The sequence below is a fragment of the Thamnophis elegans genome, chromosome 1 (assembly GCF_009769535.1).
Source record: "Thamnophis elegans isolate rThaEle1 chromosome 1, rThaEle1.pri, whole genome shotgun sequence".
Taxonomy (NCBI): domain Eukaryota; kingdom Metazoa; phylum Chordata; class Lepidosauria; order Squamata; family Colubridae; genus Thamnophis; species Thamnophis elegans.
The window spans coordinates 16,768,249-16,782,930 of record NC_045541.1 but is presented as its reverse complement, the minus strand read 5'-3'; the positions used below and the strand labels follow the sequence as shown (position 1 = coordinate 16,782,930).

The window sequence follows — 14,682 nt, the reverse complement described above, 5'->3', positions numbered from 1 at the left end:
GGGTTAACACAGCCTATCTGCCCTTGGACTGAGTGATGTTTTTCTTGACCACGCCTCCCTTTGCCTGCACATGCTCAATTCGAAAACTCAGTCCGCCCGAGTTAGGGCTGTTTTGGGAGAGCTCCAGTCTAAGAGCAGAAAGGCTGGAAAAAGTTTCCCAATTTGGACCACGTTTAAATTCTCAGATAGAGGAAATCATGCTTCTACATCAGGTCTGTCTATTGCCTCCAGTGAGGCTTCCGTCGCTTTAAGAGAAGGGCTGCCGGGTTCCCTGCTGTTGCTAATTGCAAGCACTGCAGGGGGTTGGAAAGGCTTGCACAGCGGGGGCTGGCTAGCAAGGGAGCAATTAGTGGGATAAACCAAGTTCCCTGTTGGAACAGGGGCGTCCCAGGGGGAGGAAAAGTCCAGCAAGGCTCTGAGAAGGCTCTAAAGCAGGTGAGCCGGATTGCTAGGATTCCCTCGCCTGCTCCATTTTGCCCGGCAACAGCAGCGACGGCTGGAGCCTTCGCGCGCCTTTCAGGGCTGGAAGAGCGGGAAGCGGCTGCGTGCGCACCCCCCGCCATTTTGGATCGCTCCGACTCACTGGGCAGAGCGGCAGAGCTCAGAGCGTGCGAGGAACAAGGCAGCAAGAAGAGCCCAGCCAGCCAACGGAGCCTCAGCGAGCCCTCAACGACTGCAGAACGCCGCGGGGAGGCTGGGGGCTAGTCTGGGAAGCCAGCTAGTCTCTCCCTCCGGAAAATAAGCTAAGTCTCGGGGAACCGAGGGCGGTGGGAGGAAGGAAATCCGACCCCAAGGCGGCCCTTCCCTCCTGGAGATTCTGCCAGCGCTTTTGGACTGCAAAGGCCAGCGCGTGCCCATCCCAACTCCAGCTATCTTCCAGGCCTCGTGGGGACCTGAAATGGCTGAGGAATGCAGGGAGGCCTTAGGGGATCAGGTGGGGCCCTCCAGCAAGCGCTGCAAGCTGGATCCCTCTGTAAATAAAGGCAAAGGGCACAAGGCTCACTTGAAAGGTCTTCTCCAAGAGCCACAGTGGATCCCAGGGAGGTTTCAAGGCCCCTTCAGCCAGAACCTAGCCCAGACCGTCACAGCAGGGAGTCAGCTTCCCCTGATCGTGAGGCCCAATCCCCCGGGGACAGTGAATTCTTGTCTGGGGATAACTATGCATCCAGGGATCCATCTCCTGAAGCATCTTGGGGGTACCCCGACTCCCCTAGCTCCTCCATCGGAGAGGAACGAGATTCTGTCCAGAATTCCCCCTTTGGGAAGGGTGGATCCAGCTCAGGCAGGCCTAGCCGTCGCAGGCCCAGTAAGCAAAAGAAAAAAAGGGGAAAAAGTCCTGCTCTTTCAGATGAAATGAGGGAGGTAATTGCCTTAGCCATCTCCCAAGGGATAGCTAAAGGCATTAAGCGCAAGGGCTCTCGCAAGGGCAAGGCCCCAAAGGAGAAACGCAAACCTAGGGCCTCCACCTCTAAGGAGCCTGTATCCTCCTCCCCATCTTCAAGCCCCTCTCACTCTGGGTTATCAAGTTCTGAGCAGGAAGAAGGGGAGATTTTCGCCCTTTCCGAAGACGAAAACCCCACCCTGACAAGCCAAAATTCTCTGGCCTGTTTCAACCGTCATTATTCAAGTCTATCTTGCACAAAGCCATGACGGCCACAGAGTTAGGCCCCACTTCCAGACCTGAGGCCTCTCAGGCTTCCACTTCCAAGGATCTTAAGCATGGGTTGTTCAAAGAGACAGTAGAAACTCCCGAGGTTATTCCTGTGCCAGACCTATTTATGGACACGGTACAGCGCCAGTGGCTACAGCCGGGCACCCTGACCAACCCCAGTGGGGGGGATAGAACTCTACATGCAGTAGAAGATAAAATGGAGGAAATCCTCAAATTCCCAGAAGTAGATGCCCCAGTCGTGTCTCTGACTTCCAATTCCAACCTGCCAGCTGAGCTCCTAGAGGGACTTAAGGCAGAAGATAAGAGGTCGGAAAAGGCATGTCAGAAAACACACATGGCGTCTGCCTGGGCCATCAAGGCATCCACCTCTGCCTCCTTTTTTATTAGGGCCACCCTATTCTGGCTGCGCCAACTCAGGTCCAGACCCCCGCCCAGGAAATCTAGGTGGCGCCATGAGCTAACCAAGATTATTACCGCTGTCGAGTATTCGGCGGATGCCACCTTGACAGCAGCAAAATTCTCTTCCAGAGCTCTAGCTTCCAATATCACCTCCCGCCGCCTCCTATGGCTCAGGCACTGGCAGGCCGAAATGAAGGCTAAATGGAAGCTGGCATCGGCCCCATTTAAAGGGGGCTTTCTGTTTGGAGAGGCCCTGGACAAGTTTGTCACCGAACCAAGGACAAACGCAAGATCCTTCCGGCAACCTTTAAAAGGGGTGACCGGGAAAGGGGCGGGGTCCTTTCGTAAGAGACCCTACAGGAGCCAGGAAACAGGGCAATCTTCTCACCCTTCCTCCTATCAGAGGCCCTTTCAGGCAGGGGGGGATAGGCACCAAGACAGATCCTTCGGGGCTCGTGCCACCAATCCCAGTCTTCTTTCGGAGACCATTCCGAGGAGGAGGAAACAACAGTGGTGGATCCCGGCCCTTTCGTAAGGGAAAGTGACGGTCACAGGGATCCCCCCATCGGGGGTCGGCTACGGCTGTATGCCGACAGGTGGGAGGAGATAACATCGGACAAGTGGGTCCTCAACACCATTCGCAAGGGCCTTCTCCTGGACTTCCTATCCGTTCCCCAAAGAAAGTTTATCCACTGCCCTACCCCCAGGAACCCAGAAAAGAGGGAACGCATGAGGGCAGAAATCTGCCATCTCCTAGAGATAGAGGCGATAGAGCAGTCCCCAGGGATCAGCAGGGGAGGGGCTTCTATTCGATCCTCTTCCTAGTGCCCAAAAGTTCAGGGGGGTGGAGGGCCATCTTGGACCTCAAGAGCCTAAATCAGCATCTGGCTTACAAGAGGTTCAAGATGCAGTCACTCCACTCCATCCTGGGCTGTGTGAGGAGGGGGACCTATTGACATCAATAGATCTCAAAGAGGCCTACCTGCATGTCCCCATCCATGTGGCCCACAGGCGGTTCCTGAGGTTCTACGCGGAAGGGAAGCATTTCCAGTACAGGGCTCTTCCCTTCGGGCTATCATCTGCGCCCAGAACATTCACCAAAATTCTGGCAGTGCTAGCGGCTCATCTCCGCAACCATCCGGTTCGTCTGGAATGTTATTTAGACCAGTGGTCCCCAACCTTTTTATTGCCGCGGACCAGTCAGCCTTTGATAATTTTACCGTGGCCCGCTGAGCGCGCGCAGGGGTGGGGGGGCGTTGTTCTGCAGCGATCATGGCCCCCAGCCATTAATGTCTAAACTGCTGCAAGATATACTTAAATATTGATAAAATGTGAGGGGGTGTACTCACTTCTGTGATATCTATCCATCCATGTCTGTCTCTGTCTCTGTCTCTCTCTCTCTCTCTGTGTATGTATGTGTGTATGCGTGTATGTGTATATATCCTCTATCTATCTATCATCTATCTATCTATTTATCTATTTATCATCTATCCATCCATCCATCCATCCATCCATCCATCCCTCTCTATCTATCAATCACCTATCCATCTATCTATCATATCTAGCTGGCTGGGCAATTTGGGGAGTTGAAGTCCAAAAGTGTTAAAGTTGCTGAGATTGAGAAATGAGGACGAAACAAAAGGGAAGAGAATGAAACAAGGTCGTAGAGAGAGATTGCAAAATGAAAGGGCAACTTCTCTTTTTATTTCCTTCCACCCCCACCACCCCCCACCACCCCCACCGTGCCTCTCTGGCAATTGGCTGCCAGGAGGTGGGGAGGGGAAGATGTTTTACAGACAGCTGCCACCCGCCCATCTCTCTCTCTCTCTCTCTCTCTCTCTCCCCCCGCCTCCCCATCTGACCTCGGCTGCTCCACGGCGGAGACCCCAGAAGGCAAGCAAAAAAAAAAAAAAAGGGCTCAGGAGTGGGGGAAGAAAACAAACCCCATCACGTTCCTATCTGTGAAAGCTCCCCGCTCCCTTCCTGGGCAGCCAATTGCCAGGGAGGCAGTGTGTGTATGTGTGTGTGTGTGTGGAGGGGGGGGGGGGTTGGCAGCCCGCGGTGCGCCTAGTCCGCTGTGGAAACGCGCTGCCACCCGCCCAGCGCTCGCTCTCTCACTCTCTCCTCTCTCTCTCCCCCCCCTCCAATCTCCCGCTTCTGCTTCGACCGGCCAGCAACTTGTCCCCGCTTGCTCGCGGACTGGCCTCTGATTGGCTGGCGGGGAGAAAGCCTCGCCAGGGAAGGAGGCGAGGACTCCGCGGTGACGTCATGGGGACGGCGCCCCCAGGTAGCGGTGAACCGAACGCGCTCCGTCTCCACGGGCTACCAAGGCGGGCCGGGCGGGGCGGCCGGGGTGGGAGTGGGGTTTGGACCGGAGAGGCGGCTCTTGGGTTCGAGTCCCGGGGTTGATCTCAGGCTGCGCGTGTGGGTGAAGAGGCAGCAGGGATCATGGCCCCCGGCCGCTGCGCGGCCCGGTGCCAGGTACTCCACGGCCCGGCACCGGTCCGCGGACCGGGGGTTGGGGACCACTGATTTAGACGACATAATCATTCACTCTCTCACCACCAAGCAGGCATACCGCGATGTTTCTCTAACTGTGCAGACCCTGCAGTACCATGGCTTCTCTGTCAACATGGAGAAGAGCCAGTTCCGACCATCCACCTGTATACAGCACCTGGGTGCGGTCATCAACTCCACCTCCTGCCAGGTATTTCTTTCGCCAGACCGGCTGTCGAACCTGAGACGCAGAGTGAAGCACTGCAGCCTTGCCAGGTCGGTACCCATCATTCAGCTGTCCCAGCTCCTAGGGATAATGATCTCGTGCCTGGGGTGGTTCCCTGGGCTCGCCTTCACGCCAGGGAGCTGCAGTGGTTCTGCTGCCAGTGCAGAGGGCCAGGAACAGCAACTCACTCAGGCGGGTTCGGCTCCCACGAAAGGTGATCCGGTCTCTGGCATGGTGGAGGTCCAAGGCAGTCAGGAAGGGCTGCCTGTTCAAGGAGCCGGAGAGACTAGTTGTCACCACGGATGACAGCCTCCTGGGTGGGGCGCCCACTGTCAGGGCCACCTAGCCCAAGGCCGATGGACTCAGAGGGAGGCCGCCCACAGCATCAATTGGCTGGAACTGAGGGCAGCTCGCCTAGCGCTGAGAAAGTTCGCATCTCTAGTAAGAGGGGCTCATGTACTGTTGATGACAGACAATGTGGCGACAAAAGCGCACATAAACCGGCAAGGGGGCACTCGATCAAAGGCCCTCATGCTCGAGGCAGAAGCGCTGGGCAGGTGGGCGGAACGTCATCTGGCTTCTCTCAGTGCAGATCACATCTCCGGCGTAAGCAACCGGGAAGCAGACTGGCTGAGCCGCCAACGCATCGACCACTCGGAGTGGCGCCTGCACCCGGACCTGTTCCAGCAGATCGTGAGGAGGTTCGGCAAGCCACAGGTAGACCTGTTTGCCACACACAACAACACACAGCTCCCACGCTTCTTCAGTAGCTACCACTCGCCCCAGGCAGAGGGAACAAATGCTCTGAGGTCAGCGTGGCCTCAGGGACTTCTGTATGCCTTCCCTCCGCTTCCGCTCATCCCTCAAGTGGTGAACAAGCTCCTGACCGAAAAGGCAGACCTCATTCTGGTGGCTCCCTTCTGGCCCAGAAGGCCCTGGTACGCAGACCTGGTCAGCCTCTCAGTTCAAAGACCTTGGAGAATCCCCCGGGACAAGATTGCCCTCAGCCAGGGGGCCATCACCCATCCGGAGCCCCAGTGGCTGCAGCTAGCCATTTGGCACTTGAAGGGGAGCTCCTGAGAAAGCAAAAATTCTCTGACCAGGTCATTCGGACAATCCAAGCGTCCAGGAAGCCCTCTACGACTAGAATCTACGATGCCACCTGGGCCGCCTTCTCACGGTGGTGCAAGACTAGGAACATAGAGGCCTCCTCAGCCTCGATCCCCCAGACCCTAGACTTTTTGCAAGAGGGTCTGGATAAGGGCCTTGCAGTCAGCACCCTCAGATGCCAGGTTGCAGCGTTGTCTACCATCCTGGCAAAGGGCTCCTCTCGCTCGCTGAGTCAGCTCCCCCAGATCAAGAGCTTTCTCAAGGGAGCAGCGAACATCAGCCCTCCAACTGTTCACCGGTATCCGTCATGGGATCTTCCATTTGTGCTTAAGGCCCTGACCAAAGCCCCATTTGAGCCTTTAAAAAAGACCAGTCTGCGCTACCTCACCATCAAAACCGCTTTCCTGGTGGCCATTACATCCGCTCGCAGGGTAGCCGAGCTTGCTGCGCTCTCTGTCAGGGAGGATTTGTGCGTAGTTCACCCGGACAGAGTAATATTGAGACTTGATCCGTCATTTGCTCCGAAAATTAACTCCCTGTTTCACAGGACTCAAGAACTTATTTTGCCCAACTTCTGTCCCCATCCTTCTCACCCTAAGGAGCGTGAGTGGCACAAGCTGGACGTGAGACGGGCCGTGCGCACGTATGTAAAGAGAACAAAGGACTACCGCCGGTCAGAGGCTTTCTTGTCTCCTTCCTCCCTGCGTCCCTGGGCCGCAAGGTCTCCTCTCACACTGTGGGACGTTGGCTACGTGCTTGCATCAAACTGGCATATGAGCAACCAGGGCAAGACGGCTCCGAGACGAATCACCGCTCACTCCACCAGGAGTGCTGCAACGTCTGCAGCCTGGGCAACCCAGGCCTCTATCCTAGACATTTGTAGAGCGGCCACCTGGGCTTCCCCCACGGCCTTATTAGAAACTATAAGATTGACACCTTTGCCTCAGCCGAAGCATCCTTTGGCAGAAGAGTATTACAAGAGTGGCTGAAATGCCAGAGGCTTCGGCGCTTCCCCACCCTGGGACTCAATAGCTTGGGCATGTCCCAGCATTTGGGCTCTCTGAGCAGTGCACTGGAGAAAGACCGTTGGCTTACCTGAACGGTCGTTCTCGGGGCACTGCAAAGAGAGCCCAAACCCACCCGGGTGTTAGTATTGAACGATTGTGCTGTATTGACTGTAATTGATTACAGGACGGTTCCTTCGTTTTCGAATTGAGCATGTGCAGGCAAAGGGAGGCGTGGTCAAGAAAAACATCACTCAGTCCAGGGCAGATAGGCTGTGTTAACCAGCATTTGGGCTCTCTTCGCAGTGCCCCGAGAACGACCGTTCAGGTAAGCCAACGGTCTGTTTGTGTGATGTCACACTTTATGACCACAATTGCTTAGCAACCCAAATTCTTATCCCAATTGCTGTTGTAACCCCAAAAAGCATGAAGCAGATTCCTGGTCCTGACAAAACCTCTTTTATTAAACGAATGTGAATACCTCTCATTTCACATTCAGCAAAAGGCCTAGTAAACAGTCTTTCAAAAGTGAAGTTATGACCACAGACCTTATCTAGCTTGGAAAGCTGCCATGTAAATATTTTCCACACTCAGTGCTGTGCCAGGAAAGACTTGGCACAGAATCTCTGAGATTCATGGGACAGATCTTCACACTCCTGAAATGAATGAATGAACGAATGAATTGTTTTCTGCAAAAGCCTACTCCCCTTACGCTCCTCTTTTATTTCCTATGGGAGGGGCCATTCACCGTCCACCTGTGACTTTACTTCCAAGTCAACCTGATTTCTTAGCTGTTCTTTTCTTCTAGTAGCTCTGCACATGCACACATTGGGAACAGACCAGCTGTTCCTCTGCCTCACTGCTGTGTAGCTCTGAAGGCAACTGAGAACTGCCAAACGGCCTTGGCCCCATCTCTGCCTCTGACGCAGAGCCCTCGCCGAGCCTTCCTCAACCTCCAGGATTGACCATGCTCCTCCCCAAACTCCTCACAGTCTGTCTCTGCTGCTGGTGGGTCACAACACCTGTGAACTACTTGTAGGCATATTGCTTGAATGATTTTGACTGAGGTAGAACCCCATCAATATTAAGACAATGAATGAAACTGATTTCAGGGCATCTTGCATACCATTAAACTGCTTCTATAATAAATAAATTGTGGACCTCATGCTCTCTGAAGTGAACCTCTCTATTCCATTTTTTGCTGGAAACTTGCAGCAATGTCTCCTTGTGTTTGCTGAAAGAACAGTGTCAGGATTGTAAAGGAAGAACACTGTTTGAAAATATCGGAATGCTCAGTCTGTGCTAATGCAAAAACCAGTAACTTCTCTCCATTTCTCCCTGTATTTTCTTTCTCCGATTAAAAACCAGATTCCATTCTTACAACAGTTACTAAGATATCACTGCCTACCACACAGTATTCCTCACGGCGATATTAGGAGGCACTATCACCATCATTGCTGGGTTCTTTGCACTTCTGCTTTGCTATTGCAGGTAAGACAGGATATGATGGTAATGCATCCCGCCCACACACACATAATTGATTACAGCATACATTGTTTGAAAGCATAGAATTAGTGCTCATGTTAATTCTGCTTTTGAAAGATAATTGATTTACAATTTGGTCCACTTTCTACGCCTAAAGGAAATGCTAATTCCACCCTACATGTTCTGTAATACGCTTCTTTTATACTGTTTTTGAAGAATCCTGACGAATGTGCAATTAAGATAGATAGATAGTAGATAGATAGATAGATAGATAGATAGATAGATAGATAGATAGATAGATAGATAGATTGATTGATTTAGTGGTGGCAATAGTCTGCTTCAAATATAGGTAGGTATATATGATTTGGTAAAATCCAAAATTAAGTGGATGTTTTCTTCCTATACAAGAAAGATAAGCTTGTAAATTACATAAATAAGCTGGTGGCATTAGACTACTACTAATTGCACTGATCTATATTAAAACATAGTTTTAATATTTCCTTTTTATTTTGTTTCTTTTTTTTAGGGATAATGTGGCCATCCAAAAAAGAGAAAGAAAAGTCCTACTAAATTAGACATTTTTAAAAAAGACCAAACAACTTCAACAACTCACATAAATCACGTTTGATGCAGCCAAAGGGTTCTTTGAAGCCAGATGACAAATCTAGATTGTATTCACCCAGAGTAGCATTTATAGCCCCCAGAGACGGGTTTCAGCTGAAGGTGAGGAAAGGAAAGTCCAAGACAGTTTTAAAGTTTACACGGAAGGTACTCCTTATCAATTTTCTGCTAAAAATCTCCAGTGTAGGAGCTCCCCCAGTCCTTGGAAGCCAAAACAGAATTGAGGCATCTTTCGCCAGTTAAACACCTCAATGGAAGCCTTCCTCCTTCCCAAATGTACAAGAACAGAATCAGTATCTCCCAATGACTGAGGAAATCTATGGGCTCTCTTCCCTCCCAGAACAATTAATACATCTCTATAGTCAGCCTGGTGCTATGCTTCAAACATCTGAACTATTTCACTCCCAGGAGCAACTCCATGCTGCAAAGTCAGCTACTTTACCAAGAAAAGGACAGTTAGTCTATACCCCTGTGATGGAGAGTATGAGCCATGAAACTTATACCCAGACATTGCCCAAAATGCCAATGCACGCTCTCTTGCAGGAACCGACTTCCAGAGATGAAACAGTGGCTGTAGATAGGCAACAAAGCTTGTCCCCCCAGACTGCCAACTGGGGTCGCTACACTAGTAGCTTGCTGGAGTCGGTTTCTGTCCCAGGAACATTAAATGAAGCTGTGGTGATGACACCATTTTCATCAGAACTTCAGGGCATTTCAGAGCAACCTTACTGGAGCTTTCAAAAGGAAAACAGTGTCCACATCCAAGAGCATGGTTTGTGTCACTGGATGGCAAACCAATAGCTCAAGTGAGGCATTCATTCATTGATCTCAAGAAGGGCAGGAAGACCGAGAGCAATGATACTAGCTTAGACTCAGGTGTGGACATGAATGAGCATAATCCAAGTCGGAAATTGGAGAGGGAGAAAACCTTTATAAAAGCACGCAGCATTCTAAGGTACTTTACCTAGAAGACTTGGATCTGAGTACCATTGAATGTGGGACCAGGCTTTCCACCCCGGAGGATCAAGCTGTGAAGCACATGCCAGAAGGAAGTAATGACCCCATCGTAGAGCAAGAGCTCCTGGAAGAGATGCCTAAAAGAAAAAACATGGCCAAAAAACATGAGGCCAGCCCTCCCCCTGGGAAGAAACAGGGAATACCACGTCTAATTAAGACAGACAGCAAAACGAACATCTGGAAAAAGAAAGACGAGAGACCACTCATTCCAAAAAACTAACATTACAGTGATGTTTATCTTCTGATTGTTTCATGTCCTGTAGACTTTACCTCCTCCTCTCTATCATTTTATTTGTAAATTTGCACTGGTTATTTTCAGTGGGGCAGTCAGATTTAGGTGAGATTGCTTTTTTTTTTGAGAGACAGAGCAGATTACATCTTCATAAAAAGTATTGTTTCTGCAAACTAGCTCACCTTGCTTTCAACAGTTGTTATAACATCAGGATGTTTCTAAAACTGTATGTAAAGATTATCTGTGCTGTATCCATTCATTCATTCTCTGAAGACACCAGTATGGAATCTCATTACTTGCTTTGAAATTAAGCATTTACTTGCTTTGACAGGTAAATGAGATTCCTGTCTAATAAATGAGAAGTTTTGTTGATACCAAATTGCATTGGTTTAGGGAAAAGTGTTTGTTATTTTTGCAACTAGTGTCTGATAATGGACATTGTCATAATATGGTTTGATATTGTGTAGTATGGTATTTTTCATTGAAATGCCGATAGACGATCTTGTATTTCGTAATCTAATAGAACATCCTGCCTCACTATAATTCCTATATAGCCTTTTCTGGTTGGGGAGGGGAAATTAAGGACCTATTATCCAGAAGGTATTTCTAGTGTGAAGACTTCTGCCATTCCAATTTGTATTGAGCCAAATTTGTGCTCCATTTTAGGATAGCTGGATTTATATTAGTGTAATGAATGCAGAGTTTGGCCCTTTATGCCCACAATGTGTGCCATCGTAAACATGGTCAAAAAGATGCCTTTTTAGATATTTCCCACCAGAAACAGCATTCTGTACTAGCCTTAAAAAGACAAAATAGGTGCGGTATTAAGCAATTTGATATATGCCTCCCTTTTCAGCTAGCTTTTTCTAAGTCATGAAATTCAATAGTTGCTTATGAGCTGTTGAAATCTATTGGATAAATTTAGCCATAACTATAATCATTAATGAAAAATTGGGATGATGGGACCACTTTGTTATACCCATAATTTCTAATCTGATAATAAATCTGTAAGGCAGAAAAGGGGAACACCATAGTTTGATAGTATGCAAAATGAAGATTTTGGAAGATTCCCTGGGGAAGGATTCCAACATGTATAGATAAGTCTTCCTTAATGAAAGTTATGGATTTTGGAATCTATATGGAGTCCTCTGAAATACATATTACAGCTCTAAATATGGTTAGTTGGAATTAGATTCTGTTGATTTCAGTGGAACTTGTTTCATATAAAAGTATCCAAATTAAAAGTTAAAAATGCATACATCACTACCTGAAATTACAAGACAACCTATTATTTTCCCCTGAACAACTTTCACCATTACCTTTTCAGTGGAGATGCAATTAAGATATTGATACGTTTGTATTACCTGTATATCTTTTGTAATTTTTTTAAATACAAAATGGAAATCTCCATCCATTACATTAGATGTCTTATGAGACACTTTTAAGTAGGAGAATTGGTGTAAAAATGGGAGGGTGAACATATGGGGATAGAAGGAGGACTTGACAAGAGGCATTAAAGATGTGGACAAATGTTAAATGGCATTAGCCATTTCTGCAAATAGGACAAAAGTAAATTTCATGCCGGACAATTATACATGTCTTTATACTAAACATGGTAGTGTACTTTGTCAACTGATTTACCATTCACTAGAAGTATCTACTGTGTGTCATAACTGGATTGTGCACTATGAACATGTTCAGGGATTCTCAATTGGGGTGTTTGTATAAATTAAATGGAAGCTGGGATTGGCCTGTAAGACAACAGCCATCCTTAGGTTATAGAATTCATTATAGAGTTAAAACACTGATTATATGAAGAACTGATTGTAAGAATAGAAAAGAAGGAACTATAGAAGAAAAAAATGTTCACAATGTTCATTTGTTTTTGAATATAAATTTGTTTCCGATAATTCATTTTGGGCTAAGAGAAAAATTGATATCCATAAGTGAATTATAGCTAGAGAAGCCTGTTAACCAAAGTATTTTCCAGAATTTTGATTTTTGCAATCAGCTAGAAAAATCTAATGATACTATTTTGTTATCAGAAAGTTCCTAAAGTCAAAGTAAAATGAAACTTATTGCAAACTAGAGGCTTTTCTCATTCATCATCTCATAATCATTTGAGGAATGGCTTATTTCTATTGCAGTAAGGCTGAAGGTGGTTGAAGCATTAACCACCCTATTTTTTCAGTTCAAAATTCATTTGTCTCATTATATTGAAATAAATAGAAAAATTTGTATACAGAAACGTATAGGTTCATGGGGGACAGGTGGCACAGAAATCATGTTCCAACTATAGCAAGGTAATGGTCTTTCTGAGTGTGAACAGAAAGTACCCTACCTTGCTAAAAATCAGTTTTAATTATGTGTGATCAGAAAAAAAATTCTATTAACATTTCTGAGTTATCTTTTTAATATTCTCATAGGGCTTTTTTGTTTGAAATAATACAGAGAAATGAATTATATAAATAATAAAAAGGCCTTCTTACATTTGTACTATGAATGGAAGTATAGTAGCATTTTAATCAAATCCAAGATTTGTTGGAAGAAAAATGGAGTAGTTTCTGAATGACACAACATTTATTGAAAGGTTATAGTGTGGAACCACACAACTACCTATGTTTTGGGTTTGCTTTTCTTTAAAAAAATGTAAAGAAAAAATGAAACTTTGAAAGGCACAATGATACAGAAATGATGGATTTTGAATAAAATATTATAGTTGGTTTGTCTCAACTTATGAGATTTGAATTCTATTTATTTGCAGGCCATAATGTTTGAACTGATGGGAAAGAAATACCCTGAGGATTTGGGTTACTTTTACTGGACTAGTGTGATACGCATACCATAAGAGCCGAGGTGGCGCAGTGGTTAAATGCAGCACTGCAGGCTACTGCTAGATCAGCAGTTCAGCGGTTCAAATCTCACCGGCTCAGGGTTGACTCAGCCCTTCCATCCTTCCGAGGTGGGTAAAATGAGGACCCAGATTGTTGGGGGCAATATGCTGACTCTCTGTAAACCGCTTAGAGAGGGCGGAAAGCCCTATGAAGCGGTATATAAGTCTACTGCTATTGCTATTAGTCTGCAGTGGTGGATTTTAATGAAAATATGTATGTGCTTACAGAATATACGTGAGACAAGATGGACATTTTCTTCAGTTTGGAAATAAATGGAGCCAATATTAATGGCTGTATAGAGATGATAAACTCATTTGTTATCCTGTTCTTGCATTGAATCCTACAATGGTATACATCCAAAGGCTTTAAGAAATACTTACATTCAAACATTTTACTGTCTCATCTGCAGCTTGATAATTAGGCCATGCCAATTTTTTAAACTTTAAATTTGCAAACATTAGGGGCGCTCAAAAGGTATGACATGCCTTGGGGATTGTAAAGATATTTGTTAGTTCTTTAATATAATTTAGAAGTAACTACATGAATATCATAACTTTTTAACATTTATTTTGTCCAGAAAAATCTTTTTTTACCACTTTAATTGTTCACATTATTGGTTCTTAGTAGAGTGTGCATAAAAGGGTAAGACTAAGATATTTCAAATTTAATCTAAGCACAAATGCCTCTCTGGGTATCTAGGATATATAATAATGACTTAAATATAATGTATATTAAAATATTTTTGGAAGTCACTTTCAGAAAAGAAGTGCTTTTCCCTTTATAGATGACACATGCACTGAAATAGCACCAGACATTTTAAGCGTTTTGAAATATTAAATAATTTTCAAACAAAAATGTTTTTGCCATTTTATATTTAAACAGCAGTGATAGAATTATGCCTAGTAAACTTGATGGTGGTATTCCTCTTAATGCCTAATCAATATTTCTGAAACAATACATTGTTTAATATTTTGTATCAATTAGTTGGCTGAAATTTAAACTAATTTTGAAAATAACAAAAAGAATTGTCACATAAAGGAATTGTACATTTCCCAATTGCGATACACTGTTCTTTAACATTAAAATACTGGTGTGTAACTCTTCAGCATATGTAGAATCTTTGTGGGTTTTTTAAAATGTATTTCTATGTCATACCGGTTCAGTTTTACTGTATTGCATGCATGTTCACAGAGCAGTTCTATGTATGCATGCTTATTCAGAAGGAAGCTCTTTATAGTTCAATGGAATTTCCTGCTAAATAAGTACATGTGTTACATATGCTTGTAGTCTTAAAGAGTATAGTTGTATTGGAAATCCAATTTTGTGAGCAGCAATGGCTGCAACAGAATCTGAAATAGACATGGAAACAGTCGCCACTGAAATAAACCCTTTAGGACAGATGTTATTAAAAGTTGAGATATTCTCTAATAGAGGAACTGCTAAATATTCAATTCCAACCCCACGTGATATGGAGAGATGTTTAGATAAATTTAGACTCCATATTTACAAAATTGGCCATTAAGATT

The 14,682-nt window shown here is 46.1% G+C and overlaps 1 protein-coding gene across 1 annotated transcript in view; it reads left to right on the top strand.

Annotated features, from left to right (window-relative positions):
• Positions 1 to 11,867, top strand: part of FAM171B (family with sequence similarity 171 member B) — a 43,646-nt gene extending 31,779 nt beyond the window's left edge. The window contains 7 exon segments of the mRNA XM_032236521.1: positions 8,323 to 8,398; positions 8,945 to 9,017; positions 9,020 to 9,068; positions 9,071 to 9,273; positions 9,275 to 9,731; positions 9,734 to 9,952; positions 9,955 to 11,867. Coding sequence (XP_032092412.1) covers positions 8,323 to 8,398; positions 8,945 to 9,017; positions 9,020 to 9,068; positions 9,071 to 9,273; positions 9,275 to 9,731; positions 9,734 to 9,952; positions 9,955 to 10,250 — 1,373 coding nt within the window. The 3' untranslated portion in view covers positions 10,251 to 11,867.
• The last annotated feature ends 2,815 nt before the right edge of the window (positions 11,868 to 14,682 follow it).